At 47.6% G+C, this 17,006-nt stretch overlaps 1 protein-coding gene across 1 annotated transcript in view; it reads left to right on the top strand.

The window, feature by feature from the left end:
- Positions 1 to 17,006, top strand: part of TG (thyroglobulin) — a 279,014-nt gene that overhangs the window by 238,165 nt on the left and 23,843 nt on the right. Inside the window, exons 42-43 of the mRNA XM_054499133.2 lie at positions 1,061 to 1,225; positions 2,223 to 2,390. Coding sequence (XP_054355108.2) covers positions 1,061 to 1,225; positions 2,223 to 2,390 — 333 coding nt within the window. The remainder of the gene's footprint in view (positions 1 to 1,060; positions 1,226 to 2,222; positions 2,391 to 17,006) is intronic.

Here is a 17,006-nt window from a genome sequence, read left to right on the forward strand (position 1 = left end):
GGGTAAGAGCAGTGGCACTAGTATTACCACCACTGCCTCCCCTGGTTATCCATGACTCTTTAGTGGGCAGCCAGTGTCTGAGCTATGGGGAGCCCCATAGAGGAGGCGCCCTGGAACTGCACACTGATCAGGATCCCACTCAGCTCATTTGTTCCTCCCGGGCAGATGACCCAATTCTACCAAAAGTCCGGGCAGAGATGAACTTCCTGGAACCCAGCTCCTATCACTTTCTTTATTAGAAAGAAGAAACCTGTCTTTTTTTTTTTTTTTTTTTTTTGGACGGAGTCTTGCTCTGTTTCCGAGGCTGGAGTTCAGTGGTGCGATCTCGGTTCGCTGCAAGCTCCGCCTCCTGGGTTCATGCCATTCTCCTACCTCAGCCTCCCAAGTAGCTGGGACTACAGGTGCCCGTCACCACACCCTGCTACTTTTTTGTATTTTTAGTAGAGATGGGGTTTCGCTGTGTTAGCCAGGATGGTCTCAATCTCCTGACCTCGTGATCTGCCCACCTCAGCCTCCCAAAGTGAGAAACCGGTCATTTTAACAGAGAGTATCCTGATTTTGATGAAGCAATTTACCCTTACAAAGACTGTATTTTCATCACCTCCTAGGTGGGCTTCCATTTTAAAGTCCAGCTCCATCTTAATGAAGCTTGCTAGTTAAGGAGCCCCCAGGAGGTGCTGGCGTGAGATGGTTCTATCTTTGCAGAGTTCTCTTCCCAGAGGACTTTGCCGATCTCCGATCCTCTTAAAGAACCATCAGCCCTTTGCCTCTATATACAAATTCATCTCCACAGCCAAGACCGAAGGTTCCCTTGTGCAGCACCCTCACTTCACAGGTTAGCAAACTGAGGCCTAGAGAGACACCTGTTCAGTATCACACTGCATGCTGATATGCGGTTGACCAATCCTGACCTTCCCATTGTGTGCATCCCCAGAATGGGTCCTGGGACCCCCAAGCTTGGAGGAAGGATGCAGAACCCTGATGTGGCACTGAGGGCTCCAGGTGAGCAGGGGCAGGAGATGATCTGAACCATCAGCCCTGAGCCTGCTTTCTCTTCCAGGGAGGCTCCGCACTCTCCCCGGCCGCCGTCATCAGCCATGAGAGGGCTCAGCAGCAGGCAATTGCTTTGGCAAAAGAGGTCAGCTGCCCCATGTCATCCAGCCAAGAAGTGGTGTCCTGCCTCCGCCAGAAGCCTGCCAATGTCCTCAATGATGCCCAGACCAAGGTGAGCACTTAAGCGCACGTTGGGAAGGGACATTCTCTGGTCTTTTACAAATAGAAAATGAAGACCTAGGAAGGAGGTGTCACCCACCCCAGCCATACCACACATGAGGCTGATGACCAACTGGAGCTGGAACTCACATTCCCTAACCCCTAGAGCTGTGTATGCACCACAGCCTGCAACAGTCCAAACATGGGTACTGAGGGTAGACAGATGCCTCTGCAATTTGTCTTTCTTATTTATAACATGGGAATAGTTATACAGACCTTATAGAGTAGGAGAAGAAAATGAAGTAACACATGTGAAGGATTTGGCCTCACTCCAGGACTGTGGTGGGCATGGGACCAAACCCTTAACAGGTCACAGCTAGATGTATTGAGTATTGCAGACATGGCTTCACAGATGGCAGTGTATTTGAGTCACTTCACTCCCTTACATGGGATAGCTGTGTGTTCCCTTTCTAGCATGCAAAGTTCTTGCTTGCAGACCAAATCTCTGGCTGGCCCTCACGTTAATGAAGGGGACATCAGCAGGAATAATTGTCATGGCAATTGATGGCCTGATCACCTAAGCAATGAGTCTGGACTCACAGAATTGGAGCAGATCATATTCTCAGCTCCCCTAAGTGCAGGCTAATTTGATCATAACTGGAGCTGGTGAATTTCACCTGTCAGAGTCACTGCCTCCTCTTCAACCACTGTCTCCTCCTGCCTTCCTCACCCACCTACAGGCTCAGGCTTTCCCATCCCTACCTGGGGATCTGCTGTTACCTCTGGGATGCTCCTCTGGAGACCATCATTGCTGAGAGTGAGATTCATTCACCTTCCAGCCCCTGACTTTGTCACATGATGTTCTGCCTGCCAGTTGTCCCGGTCACTTTTTCTCAGTAGAGTCATAGATGGATAACCGGTATTGGCATTCAGTATGGTTAAGACCTCTTTATGCAAAGTAATGCAACTGATTATTCCAGGACAACTGATTATTGTTGCATCCAATGCAGCTCCTGGCCGTGAGTGGCCCTTTCCACTACTGGGGTCCTGTGATCGATGGCCAGTTCCTCCGTGAGCCTCCAGCCAGAGCACTGAAGAGGTCTTTATGGTTAGAGGTCGATCTGCTCATTGGGAGTTCTCAGGACGACGGGCTCATCAACAGAGCAAAGGCTGTGAAGGTAAGCAGGGAGGGGGTCTCGGATGTCTCCAGCTGGGCATTTCCTAAGGGCTCTGAACCTCAATGTCTGACTTGATCAAGAGATACTGACCAATTGCTGAATAACTACTGTGTGCAATGCCTATGTGAGTTTAGGAGGTGGTAATGGGGGGATTCAGAAATTAGACACTTGCAGGGTAGTGAGCAACACAGGCACATCCACAAATTACAGCTGTGAATGAATCGCTGTGGAAAATGAGCTGACCCAGAGGCTCTGCAGCTCAGGGCTGCGAGTTAGAATACCCACATTCTGGACCATGCCACCCATATTCCATGGAGGATGCTTGTTGTACTGAGAACTGAGAGATGATGAGGCAGAGGGATGAAGGGACTCTTGTTAAATCATCAACCTTTCCCAATCCTGAAAAAGACACTGAAGCACCAGCCTTCCAAGTTAAATTTCTTAGTAAAGAGAGCATGCACAATGCACCTGGCCAACACGCAGCTTTGTGTGGCTTGCTGGAGGCACAGCAAAGTGGGAGTGAGCTGTGAGGTCTTCAGTCTGCTTGAATGCACAGTTCCTGCTCTCGCCAGCAGTTACAGCCACTCACTAGGATGTGGCTAACCCTGGAAGAGGCCGAGCATATGCTCCTCTGCCCACCCTACCCTGCCTTGGACAAGCTACTCTTGGCCAAAGCCTTGTAGGTGGTCAAGCCTACAGGGAAGCCCAGTGTGCATAAAGCACAGAGAGTGGACAACTCTGGGTGCGGGTGGAGTGCACCTTCCCCTGCACATGCATGACATGGGTCTCTGTTGGCTCTGTTGAATGTAAGGCAGTCTAACCGGAATTTTATTAAATCATGAAAGCAACCAAACAGGATCCTGAGTTCCTTTGGATAATCCTATTTCCTTTGGGTAATATATTTCACCTTGGGGACTCTATCCTACAGCAATAAAAGTTCCATTTTTACATGATATATATACAAGAGTATTTGTTGCATTGCATTGTTTATTGATTGATTGTGGCGTTGATTATTGTGGCAAAAAATTGGAAGCAACTCAAATGTCCATTAACAGGGAAATGGTTGACTAAATTAAGATACAAACAAGCTATTAAATATTATGCAGATATTAAAAAGAATGAGCTAGATTTATCTCTACTGGCTTAAGGGATGCCTGTGACACATTGTAAAATGACAGAAAACATGTAGAGGAATGTGAAATTAAGATAGCATTCATATTTTAAAAAACCAACCTGTATGTATCTTTATATTTGTAAGTGTGTATATTTGTATGTTTTTCTGCATAGAAGGATAACTGAGTAAAAAGATTCACAACATGCAATTAACATTGGCTACCTCTGGAGATGTAGAGATGTGAGAAAGAATATTATGAATTATTACTATTGCTGTGTATATACACACACGCATAATATGTTACGTATTATATATATTTATGTGTGCATGTGTATGTAGAGAGAGAGAAAGAAGCAGGGCTGGTGAGGTTTGCATGTGAAGTTGATTTCTGAAGGTTCCTATCTGGAAGGTGGGTGTGGCATGTGAGCAGTGATAGAGTTCTCTCTGAGGGTGTATGAGTGAGTGTGTGTGTGTTGCAGGGGGAGGTGTCAAGTAAAACTTAGTCACCCTCAGCTTTCATCTAGCTAACTCACAGCCAGGGCGAAATACCTTTTGTACCTGATCCATTTCAACATTTTTTCTGCCAGGCACTCACATACAGCATAGCCCTTTACCCCGAGGGGCTGAGATTTTGTTATTGGACGAGACAACTATTCAGGAATCACTGGAAATGTGCCACTCTCCTCCACTGCCTCAGAGTTTGTAGTCTCTAAAACAGGGATCCTCAAGTTGCTTCTGATCAAGCCCCTCATCAGTTAAGAAATAGTAAGTTTAGTTATTTAAATATAGATTATATACATGTGTACTCTTGTACTAATACACTGAATTATTATAAACCTTTATTGAATCAAAAGAATGTTAAAGCAAGAGAAAGAAATGGAAGTTCTAATCTTAGTATTCTCTTGCTGCCCCTAAACACTGTCTGTCCTGGAGACAGTACTCTGAGGCATGGGCAGGCTGGGATGGAGCTGGCCATTGACCAGGGACTCTTGCCCACTCACCTCCTTATTTGATACCCTCCTACGGGGGATGCAAAATCTCTGTGCAGAAGACACCATGTCCTCACAGCTCTGGTTCTTTGGACCATGCACTGAAAACTTTTCATGGCCATCTTCGACTTTTGAAAGAGAGGAAGAACTAATTTTATATTCCCGGGAGACTTGGGATCAGCCTAGAAAGGGCTGATGGGGCTAGGGAGGAGGGCGGCCCTATGGTTAGTTCCCAGACCTCTCCCAATATAGTGGAAATGCCATTCATCAGGGAGGGTGAGGGGGTTGTTCTTATTGGCAGATCTGGGACCATGGTGTTCAGAGGGTAGCCCAGGCTCATGTTTTCTGATTATGCCCATTCATTGTGAGAGGGATGACTGTGGGCTCATGGCTGCCTTGGGCTTCCCTGGTTCAAGCATGGTCCCAGGAGTATCTAGAAGTTTCCTAACTTTGTCCTGAATTCCTTAACCAGTCCAGCCAGAGACTTGAATCCAGAGGACTGGGATCTCTACTCAAGGATGCATTTGCATTCTTCTCATTGAGTTTCCCTCTAAGGTTTTTAAGGAAAGCTTACTTTGTTCACTTGCAAAGAAAGATGGGGCCACCAGCAGGAGGCTCACTGCCAAACAGGGGCCTGGCTGGAGAAGCCAGCATTGAAGTCAGGCACCCCCAAATAGAGAAGCCTCTCTAAGGGCACAGCAGAGCAGCTCCTAGCCCTGCTCCATGGCGGTCATCCCAGATACCAATCACAGGGCAGTGTTCCCCCAGCACATTTGTTCATTGGTTAGACCATTCATTTCTAGCTTCACTTCTTCATTCATTCCCTTGGGACATGCATTAGTGAAGCTACTGAGCAGCTTTTGTGAACCTGCATCCTGCTGAGAACTCATCTAGGTGCTGATTGATGAGGAGGACTACCTGCAGGAGGAGAGTAGTGATGGTAGGACTGGAAGCCAGCTCACAGCTCAGTGCCACTGCATGTGATCATCTCCTAAACATGTGTCTGCACACAGATTTATTCCTCCTGGACTTTTCCCTTGAACTCTGAACTGGTTTGGCCAATGGCCCACTTGACATCTTCACTTACATGTCTCATAGTGTCTCATCCATAACACACCCAAAGTGGACTGCCGATTCCACCTTTGCTCGCATCCCCAACCAGCATGTTCTTCTGTAGTCTTCACCATCTCGGTAAACAACTCAGCAACTAAACAACTCATCCTTCTGTACTCAGGCTCAAAACCAAAAGTCATTCCTGACACTGCTCTCTCATATCCTACCAGCATTCTATCAGCAAATCCAGTTGGCTGTATTTTCAAAATGTATTCCAAATCGAAACCCTTCTCCCCTACCTATTCTGCTATCACCCTGATACAGCCATTTTATTTGAGATTTTTGTGCTAGCCCCCAACTCTCTCTCTGCACCTGCCTTGCCTCTTGTAACCTATGAGAAGCACAGTAGCCAGAGCAATCCCTTTATAAGTCAGACCATTTTACTCCGCTGCTCCAAGCCTTCTCTCCAGTGGCCTCCTCTCATGCAGAGGAAAAATCCAGTCTTCTATTAACTGCCAGAGCCTATTTGATGTGACCCCTGTTAGCTCTCTGACCTTAACTCCTGCTGTTCCCTCTTGGCTCACTAGTTTATCCCTTTAGAGTTTCTCAAATAGGCTGAGCACATCCCACATCAGGGTCCTGGTATTTGCTGTTTTTTCTTCTGGAATGTTCTTCCCAGATAACTCACTGCCTTACTTCCTTCAGGGTCTGTTTATCAGAAAGACCTTGCTTGACCACTTGGATTTGGAGGGAAGCCACATCCCCAGCCTTCTCTATCCCTACATCCTACACCCTACCCCAGCACTCAAACCTCCTGCCATATTATGTATTTGTCTATTGTCTTTCTTCCCCAACTAGAATGTTTGGAACTGCTATATCTCTGGTGCCTAGAAATGTTTCTAGTTCTGCTAGACAAATTGCACACAACAGGCACACAATAAACATTCACTAGGATGAATGGATGAAATTATGAAGAACTGACTGTGTGCTGTGCTGGGCCCTAACCCAGAAGTCTTCAATGAAATAATTCACCCTCACAACTATTACCCTATGAGATGGGGATTATTATTACTATTTTTCAAAGAGAAACCAGAATTAAAACTCAGTTCTATCTGCCTCCAAAGTATCCTTTTCCCATGACAGCACTCTGAGAAAAGCCAGGCTTTCCTCTGAGAGCCTTCCGTCTACCATCAACGGTATGCTGGTTACTGAAATGTACGCAAACCCAGCTAGAATAAAGGCTACTATGTGCAAAGGGCTTTCCAATTCTACCCACATTCTTTTTTTTCTGTAGTCATTTATTGATTTATTTATAATTTTAAAACTTCAGTAGCCTTAGGGGTTAGCCTAAGTGAAGTAACTCCTGTTCTTACTTTACTTTATCTCAACTGTATGGCTGTGAGGTAGGGAACCATGAACCAGTATTTAACACGGTTTTTTTTTCTGGGAAAGAAAGGCTTAGTGAGGTTTACCAGATGTCTCTAGGTTAGCTAACTAGTCCTTTGGAAAGCCAAGTCTCCACTGCAGGTCTGTGACCCCAATTGCAGGGCAGGAGTGGGGAGGGTGGCGGGTGGCAGGCTCTACCCATTACCCTATCTGTGATAAACACTAGATCAGGGATGCACTATCACCACCTTACCCCTACCATATGCAAGCATCACCTAGAGAGATCCTCAGGATTCTACCCCACACAGAACTGCAAGAGGGCACAGTGGACAACCAAGTGGAAACTGAGCTACGAGCTATGCTCCCACCCTCCCAACAGTGAGGAAACTCCTCTGGACTTCAATCCAATGTGCCCTTCTATTGCCCTCCTTGCCTCAGCCCACTCCCAACCTGAATTTAGAGTTGGGCTTGTGCATTTTTCTGTTTCCCCCAAGAAGGCTCCATGGCACCTGGGTCCAACCACCATCAGCCAAGGAGGACCTGAAGATGGCAGGTTCTGGAAGGCCTCAATCTCAGCCATGCCTTTTACTCCATCCTCTGTTCTTTGATACCCACCCAGCCCCTCCTGCCCTATCTGGGGCTGAGAAACAGGATGTATCAATTGCAGTAAACTGTCACATCCACCTAAACAGGGTGTCCAGCACGTTTTTGTAACACCAACACCTGTTTGTTTAGTCATGCTGGGCCAAGTGTTTCAGCATAAAATACAAATTGAATTCCTCCCCTCAGAAGGGCTTGCAGTCAGATGATAACAGACAAGGCAAACAACTGAAACACCATTGATACATACTATATGGAGAGATGGACATCTATTCCAAGACCTCAGGAGGTGGGGATCAGGTGCCGTTGGGCCCCATAGCAGCATTGTCAGCTGGAGTGACACAATGGCCAGGAACTGACCAGGACCCCGCTCCCTCGGTCATGTGTCAACAGAGCAGGGAGAGTGTCCTGGGTGTCCTTGGATTGCAATCACGAGCATGCAAGTTACCCAGAGTCTAAGCCTCAGTTTCCCTATCTGTGAAGTTGGGAGATGATTAGTAAATATACTCATAAAGATGTTCAAGAATTCAAATATACAACAATGTCTGGAAAATAGTTTGGCTTCAATAAATGTTCGTTTTTTTCCCTTAATTTTTTAATTTTAATATTAAGATTAGTGTCCAAAGCTGTTATCCCTTCTTCAGATAATTATACACAGAAAGCAGGAATACAAAGAACGTCCAATCTCTGAACCACCTCAGCTGACCTGAGACCAATTTTCCGAATTGTAGTAAACACAAATGCATGCTCTCTACTCATGCCAATGCTGCATAAGTATCAGTTGGATCCCAGTCCACAAACACATGCAGTCCAGCTTCCCAGGGAAGTCACAGAGGGACAGGAGTGGAGCCTCTTACCCCAAGTCCTGCCCCCTGGAGCCACTCACCACCAGCAGAGACCCACCCATTTCCTTCAGACCAAAGACAGAGGGTGGGTACAAGATCCATCAAGTCCCTCTGAAGACCCTCCCCCACATACCACCCCAGGCCATCTATGGCCCACCCAGGGAGTCCTAATGACACCCAGCAAAGTTAGCAACCTACCGGTGGCGCATCAGGGCTGCCTGAGATGTTCTCCATTCGCGGCAAATGATCTTATTTTCTGAAGTAGCAGCTTTCTATTGAAATTCTTCATCAGTCGCTGTCATGGGGAATTTCCCCCCCTTTTCTCTTTCTCTCTAACTGGTGAAATTGACAGTCTGCCTACATTATCCAGGCATTCATTTGCATGATCAAAAGCAGATTTGTTCCAAGATGCAATGTTCTGCCTTCCCTTCCAAGCACAGGCATCTCCAAGGAAGGCGAGAAAAATCAGAAACAGAGTGCCTCCGCTGTGCCCCTGAGCTTGGCCAGGAGTTGGCCTCGTCTGGGAGCAGGTGGAGTGGGGGCCCTGTGGGTAGCAGTAGGGGGAGGGCAGCCCATGTGGGAGTTGGAAAGCAGCACCTGGCAGCCCGAGGCGCTGGCACGAGCCCCAGCACAGGAATATCCAGCCTTTGGTGACAGATTATAGTAAGAGGAGTATGCAGGAGTTTCCAGTGTGTGTGTGATTTCCTGAAAGGAGGCACTGCTGCCTTAAATCCCCAGCACTCAGGGACGGGAGGGTATTAGGGTCTGAACCCAGGGCATCGCAGGGACCTGGATTCAGAAAAATGGGTCACAATTCTTAGCTTTAGCCACACGATGTAGGAGAGTTGCTGAACTGGTCTGAGCTGCAGTTTCTTTAGCCTTCAAATGGACACAGTGAGAGCCACCCTGTCTGTCTCTTGCAGTGTTATAAGAAGCGAAAGAGGTATCTCCCAATACGCAGAGGTCTCATGGCTCTAGGATGCCCTAGCACACTGTAAACCCTCCACCCTGGAGCTGTAACCCCACATTACCCCTCACAGCTGACGCTTACATGTCACCTTGTCTAATTTTCCCCAGGGGCCCTGTGAGCTGGGATTATGGTTCAGAGAAAGCTGAGGATCAGAAGGATTGACTTGTCCCCCCCAAAATATTAAAATATTGTATTTCATGACTGCATTGTTATAAAGATGAATGTAAACCAGGCTGGATTCATTATTACATTTTCATTATTATTATATTTTCTCTTCTGATTTTAAAAGAAATTAGAAGGAAAATACTTTTGTGAGTTCCTAAAAGTGCAGTAAGCCCTTGGCCCTGAGCAAGCTGTGCTTGATGGAGAAGTAAGCCCTTGTCCCTTAACACCATAAGGAGCAGTGAAGTTAGGAGTCATTCAAGCATTAACCCATGCAACATCTCTCCAACATAGATTTATTCAGAGGCTCCTGTGTGCTGGACTGTCTCTAGGCTTTAGAGGGACAGTTGTAACCTAAACAGCTAAAGCTTCTGACTCGGAGAGTTCATATTCTCATGAAAGGACACAGATGATGTAAGTAAATAAAGAATTTCAGATCTTAGAAGTGCCCTGAAGAACATTGAAGTGGGGCCATTGTAGAGGAGGTGATGGAATGGGGAAAATACTTTAGGGGCAGTCAGAGAAGGCTGTTCGGAGGAGGTGACTTCTGGACTGAGGCCTGAGCAATGGGGAGCCAGTGATGGGGATTGAGGTACAGAGTGGGTGCAAAGGCCCTGGGGCAGGAGTGGTCCTGGCTGTTTGGGGGTCACAGGGAGGTCAGTGCTAGGAGATCCAGTGGCCAGTGGAGGGACTGGGAGGAGAGGAAGTCAGAGGGATGAAGAAGACCAGTTATGAGATCTTGCAGGCCATCAGAAAAGTGATTTTATTCTCCTTGCAGTGGGCAGTTACTGGTATGTTTCAAGCTAATAATAGAAGGTGATTATATTGATTCACTTGTTTTAAAAAGGAACATTTCTGGCAGCTATATGGAAAACTGACTAAGGAGATGTGACACAGGATATAGAGATCAGATTGGACTCTATTGTGGAAATCCAGGGGTTGAGCTAGTAACTTAAATTAGGGTTGCAGACATGGTCACAGTTAGAAATGATCAGATTTGGGATATATCTTGCATTGGCAGTTGACTATATGAGTTGGGAATTCAGTAGAGAGGTCAGGGCTGTAGATACAGCTTTGGAAGAAAACCAAGAAAATGCAGTATCACAAAAGCCAAGAAAAGAAAGCATTTCCAAAAGGAAGCAAAGGTCAATGTCCAGAATCAAGAGAGATGAGGGCAGAGATTGGGCTCTTGTAGGTCATGGGAGACCTTGATGAGGGCCATTTCAGTGGAGTAACTGGAAGGAAAGGCTGATTGGAATAGGCTGAGGGAAGAGGGGAAGTGAGGACATGGTCACAATGCTTCCCAAACCCACCCTGTCTCCACTGAATGATGCTCTCCACTGGATGCAAACGGCCACCCAGGATTCACAGAGCACTTTACTCATTCACCAGCTGACCCCACTGACTTCACCAAGCTCTGCTCCATGACAGGAATTGTGTCATGTCCATTTGGAATCCTCAGTTCCTACTAGGTTGGTCTTCAATTCATGTCCCTCTAATGAACAAAGGAGTGTTGTGTCTCCATCTACCTCAGAGCTCTAGAGAATTCTGGAGCATTTGTGTATTCATTCACTCATCCATTCATATAATCTTGCAAGAAGCAGGTGAACTCTGGTAGGCTTCCTACTTTTCCGGTGGGGTTTCTGCTCTGTGTCTCCTTCTTCCCAAACCTGTGATGTTACAACCATTTTTCAAAAATTGGAGCATAATCAATGAGCAAAAATTGACTACAGGCTGTCTGTGTACAAAGCATTCCTCCCCTAAGCCCCTGCCAAGAGCAGCATCTCTGCTTTTGCCCCAGTGTGGTACAGGGGATGTACTGTGAACTAGGACAGCAGTAGGGGTGGACCGGAGGTGGGGGCAGGTATCACTCAGGAGGAAGATCATAGGAACAGGCTACAGCAAAATGTAGGGGAAGAGGGGAATGGTTTTCGGAGCAATCACGAAATACCTGTGTTTTAATCAGGTAATTGAGGGCTGGTCTTAGTCACTAAGGATAGGGAAATAGGAGGGGAAGAAGGTTCTAGAAGTGAGGAAGAACACATACGGATGACGAAGTTAAATTGTGCCTAGGTTGAGTTTGAGGGGCCTGAGAGATTTCCAGGTGATGTGAGGCATTTGGATATGAAGGTGTGAGGTTCAAGCTGGAGAGAGATTTGGGAGTCATTAGCTTAATAGGTCATTCTTGAAGCAAGGAGAGGAAATGGCCCCACCCCACAAGCATTCGTGGACAGAAGGGGAGGAAAAGGGGACAGGAGTGGCAGCTGGGAGCCTCAGCTTTCAAGAGTAGGGAGAGACAGCAGAAGGGGGTTCCAGAAATTAGCCTGAGGCAGAGCTGACTGGGAGGAGGAGATGGAGAGGTGGGGGATGGGGCATCTGCTGGTGGACCTCTGCAAGGTCATCAGTGACCTTGATGGAGGTTGGGGTAGCCAGATGGCCATATTGTAAAGAGGCTATACGACAGTTGGAGCCCACCATGTAGACATGCTCTTGGAGTGCACATCTAGCTGAGAGCACCTGGATGAAGCAGATGGAGGACACCCTCCTGTTGGGGACCTCCAGGCAGGCACTTTAGCTCTAGGTGGGGGTGGGACTCATGGAGAGCTGCACACTGAAGGTCTGAAAGAGCCAGGGGGAGGTTTGCCCAGTGAGGGGCTCCAGGGCTGTGGGCAGCAAAGACTGAGCCTCAGAGAGAAGGAGGGCCCTCAGTCCAAGAGGAGGAAGGGCCATTCCCCGAGGAGAGGGCAATGCGGCCTGCAGAGTGCGCTGGCCTTGGGGTTTGCAGCAGGAGGCAGGGCCAGGGGGAAGCAGCGCTGAAGGGCCAGTCGGCTCCTTACTGAGGCCCTGCAGTGCCTGGGGCCAATGCAAGGACACCCGGCCTGGCCTGCTCTGTGCTCCGTGCTCTCTGGCAGGTCACATTTGCAAACCAGGATGGGGGAGCCCTTCTCCCGGGCCCCGCCTGAAGCAAAAAACCAAAAGGTAGGGTGAGGCTCTCCCAGCCTCCCAGCCCTCTGTTCTTTCTGGCTTCTCCCCTGCTCCTCTGCCATCACTCCACTGACCCCGTGGACCTCGCTGCTCCCCCTCACCCAGCTGTCCGCATGTCTGAACCCCACCCTCTCTAGTCTGGACTCAACCATCCTCCACACTGCCTAACCCAGCTCCCCAGGGCACAACTGTGACCCTCACCGGCCAGCACCCCCGTCCCCTTTCCGGCTTCCTGTTTTATGCACTAATCTTGCTCCTTATCGCCCCAGGACTGTCCGTATCACATATATGTGCTGTATGTTGTCAGCCTGTCTCACAGAACTAGAAGCCCCATGCAGGCACAGAACAGCCCGATTGTTCACTGATGTGTCCCAAATGCCGGGAGCTGCTCCTGGCATACTCAGGCACTCTGAGCATAGTTGTCGAAGGGACAGTAAGATGAACAGCAAGGGCCTGCAGCCATGTGTTCTCATCGTGTCTCTCAGACACTACTCGGCATGAACTAAAGGGCATTTCTCACCTGCCTTGCTGATTTTCTTTTTAATCATTTACTAACTAGAGGGAAGAGAGAAGTCATATTTATTGTCTCCTATGTGTCAGCCTCTTTATAATCATTAATGCATTTCGTTCTAACATCAACCCCATTTTACTGACCCGAAATGAAGGCACAGACAGGCATATCTACTGAACACGTTTGTTCATTGGAGGTGAATCATCTGAGGCCTCAGAACAGAGCTAGATTTGAACCTGAGTCTCTCAAATGCCAAATTTCACATTCAATACACTGGGCCCTGAGACATTCAGGTTGATGCTGAGGCCCTGCTCAGTCCCTCAGTGTTTCCAAGGGCTCCTACTTTTCATTAGGATGTGTTAATGGCAGTACTTTAAAAGCACACACCAAAGACTGGCCAGTTCATGACAGCCCTTTGTGTAATTCCTGCCTGTAACAAATCTACTGTCTAAGGCAGACCCTGCCTGTAATTACAGCTTGTGGAAGTCAGCACATGCAGTCACACGGTAGCCCCCACTCCCGCCTGCTGACTCTCTAATTAAACTGGGAATGGCATCTGTGCTCGGAGCCTCGCCAATCATGAAGGAATGCGTGTCCCAGGTCTTGCTGAAAATGTGCCCCTTCACATTCCCTTGCACCCCAGTGGGGCTTGGGAATTTATCTCCCACTATTTGGGAGACAACTTTTGGGTCATCTCCAAAATATTGACCCGTCATCAAGGCTGCACCCAATTAGTGTCTCAGTTCCCCATAAAATGTGGAACTCTAATATCAGTCTCATGGGAGCATAAACTGGGCCTCGTCCCTCCAGCTACCTGGCTGTGAAACTGTTCTAGACCATTATATACAAGAGAGACTTCTTTTTGCAATGCCCAGGGCTTGGTGTCCTAGCACTCCTAAAAGCTCATCTTAGAAGGAGTTTCTGCATAACCCATGAAGGAGGTTCCATCCTTGATTGGGGCCACTCCTTTTTCTTTTCTTTTCTTTTCTTCTTCTTTTTCTTTTTCTTTTTTTTTTTTTTTTGAGACAGAGTCTCACTCTGTCACCCAGGCTGGAGTGCAGTGATGCGATCACGGCTCACTGCAAGCTCTGCCTGCCAGATTCATGCTATTCTCTTGCCTCAGCCTCCTGAGTAGCTGGGACTACAGGTGTGTGCCACCACACCGCGCTTTTTTTTTGTTTTTTTATATTTTTAGTAGAAATGGGGTTTCACCGTGTTAACCAGGATGGTCTCGATCTCCTGACCTTGTGATCTGCCTGCCTCGGCCTCCCAAAGTGCTGGAATTACAGGTGTGAGCCACCGCACCCAGCCTGGGGGCCACTCCTTTATCTAGCAGGGGTTTGGAAAAGAGGTTCCAAGTGTTTGGGCTCAAGCTCAGTGGGGACAAAGCTTTGCTCAGGCCTCTCTCTCTAAGACATGGGCTTTCCCTGGCCTGTCTGAATTGGGCTCAAGGCTGAGTCTACAAATATCTGACAACAACGACAATAGACACAGTGCTAAGCACTTTGTAGGTTTCATCTCATCTAACTTCATGACAGTTTTATGATGAGGGTAATTTGTTGTGCCCATTTTACAGATGAGGAGATAGACATAGAGTGATTATATGACTTCCCAAGTTCATACAGCTAAGAAGTCGCACAGTTAGCCTCCAAGCCCAGACCTTTCCAACTCTGGGATTTGAAACCCAAGAAGTTTGACTTTAGCATCCTACTTTCAGCCTCTAACCTGTATTACCTCTACAGAGGTCATTCATTCAATGCATATTCACCTGTGACATGCCTGTCACCATACTGAGCACTGGGGCTATGGACACAATCCCTGCCGCCTTTGCCATGTAGTACTCTGGAACAATAGGCAAATAAACTAACATCACAGCACCTGGATCCTGAGGGCCATGAGGGCCCCTGGTTTAGCCTGGGACAGGTTAATAATCATCACTCACGTTTGTTGACCATGTGCCAACTACTGTGCTAAATACTTTTAATGCATGTTTCATTGGGATCTGTTAATAATTCATGCAATAGGCATTTTTCATTATCCACCTTGTATAAAGAAGGAAACTGAGCTACAGAGAGAGGCAGCAATTTACTCGGGGTCCTGGAACTACAAGGTAGTTCCGCCCTTTCAACCATTATCTCTAGAGCCTGACCTTTCAACCATTATCTGTTCTATTTCCTGGAGGAGGTGAGCCTTGAACAAAACCTGGATTTTCTATTATAATCTTATTGCTGACCATGAAGTTCCCAGGCCAACGGCATCGGCATCACCTGGGAGCTTGTTAAAATGCACGTTCCTGGGCTCCACTCTGGACCTGCTGAGTCAGAATCTGTATTTTATCAAGATTTCAGTCTACTTTAATGCTTATTGGATTAAAAAGCATGTGTCTAGTTCAATAGCTGTTATCCAGGCAAACTAGGGAAAGGTGTTTAGGCAGGAGGAACAGGAGGCGCAAAGGCTTAAAAGTAAGAGAGAACATTTGGTGTTGAGGAAACAGCATTCCTCACATGGCCTGGGCATTTTGGGAATATTTCAGCAGCCTAGTTCTCAGGAGTCACAGAAATTGAAGGCCCAGTGGCAGCTCATCAGGGTGGCAAGGGCAAGGCACAGCTGGTTTTGTTCCCCACCTGTGTGACTTACTCAGCTGTGTAAGACAGCACTTAGCCTCTCTGAGCCAGTTTGCTTGTCCATCCTCTCAGGATGGTTATTGGAGCAAATGAGAAGAGGGTGCACCAGGGGCCCAGCACAGCATCTGACACACGATGGGTGCTTGGTGCGTGGCACTTGTGCTGACCTTGGCTACTCCCTTTGCCGACATGACTCAGGCAGCATCATTCTCACCCCTCGGCAGTCTCCTCTAAGTTCCAGCAAATGGCATTGCACAGGGAGGAGACAGTTTATGAGCTTGTTTTACTCCTCTGCAGCCCAGGAGGCATTGGTATTTTGGCTAGGGCTCTCACTATGACCACCTCATGTTATGTATGAGAAAATGGTTCCCAGAGAGAGGAAGCCACTCCGTTGAGTTTGTACAGTGATTGCCACATAGTAGGCGCTGGGACTTGGAGGTCCTGGTGCCCAGACTTCAGTATAGCTCCCTCATGTTAAGACTTGAAGGCAGATTATGCCTCCCATGTAGCAAAGCAGCCTGGGGAGAACCCACTTTAGTGCCACTGCACGCTTGTCCTCGTACCCTCCTGGGCTCCCAGAACTGAGTTCTCTCCACTTCCGCTCCAGCCCAGGGCATTAGACCCACCCAATATCTGAGGTAGGGGCATCATGGATTCCTTCTTTATAAAGCGTCTGTGAGCAGTACTTGGCCCTTGAATTTGGCACCTTCTGCCTGCCCCACCTGCCTTCGCTCATTGCCCAATCTCCTTGCTCACAGCTCAGAGCTGAGCAAACAGGCCGTAGCATTGAGACAGCCACTGGAACGAACTATTATATTTTCTTGCACAGTTTTTCAAATATTCATATTATTTGTATGAAGGAATTAGAATAGAAATAAAAGCAAGAAATCTATCTTCTTCTTCCATGAAGAGAGATACACATAGCATTTTTTAAATGCTTTCTTCATTTAATAAAGCGGTTTGGGGCCCTGTGTTCATCCTTCAGTTTTCTAATTGAAACCAATTAAACCCATGATGGATACAAGTAGGTCTCTTTGATTAAGGGCATATGCCAGACTTTGAGCGAGGTGCTTCAAAACGTTATTTCTAATTCTCAAAACAACGCTGTGAAGTAGATTTTACTGAACTCCATTTTGCCTATGAGGAGCCTGAGGATTAGAGAGGCTAAGTGACTTGCCCAAAGCCACACAGCTGGGAAATGCAAGAGCTGGAACCCAAATCTGGGTTGCCAGGTCCAGGCCCTTGCACCTTGCACTGAGACTTCCTGGCTCTTCTTCGCCCGCACCCACGAACAACCAGCCACAACTAGGAGTGGGACCCTTAGCAGGCAACTGCTTTGTTCACTTCATCTTCACAGGAGACAAAAACAGGGCCCAT

The sequence above is a fragment of the Pongo pygmaeus genome, chromosome 7 (assembly GCF_028885625.2).
Source record: "Pongo pygmaeus isolate AG05252 chromosome 7, NHGRI_mPonPyg2-v2.0_pri, whole genome shotgun sequence".
Lineage (NCBI taxonomy): Eukaryota > Metazoa > Chordata > Mammalia > Primates > Hominidae > Pongo > Pongo pygmaeus.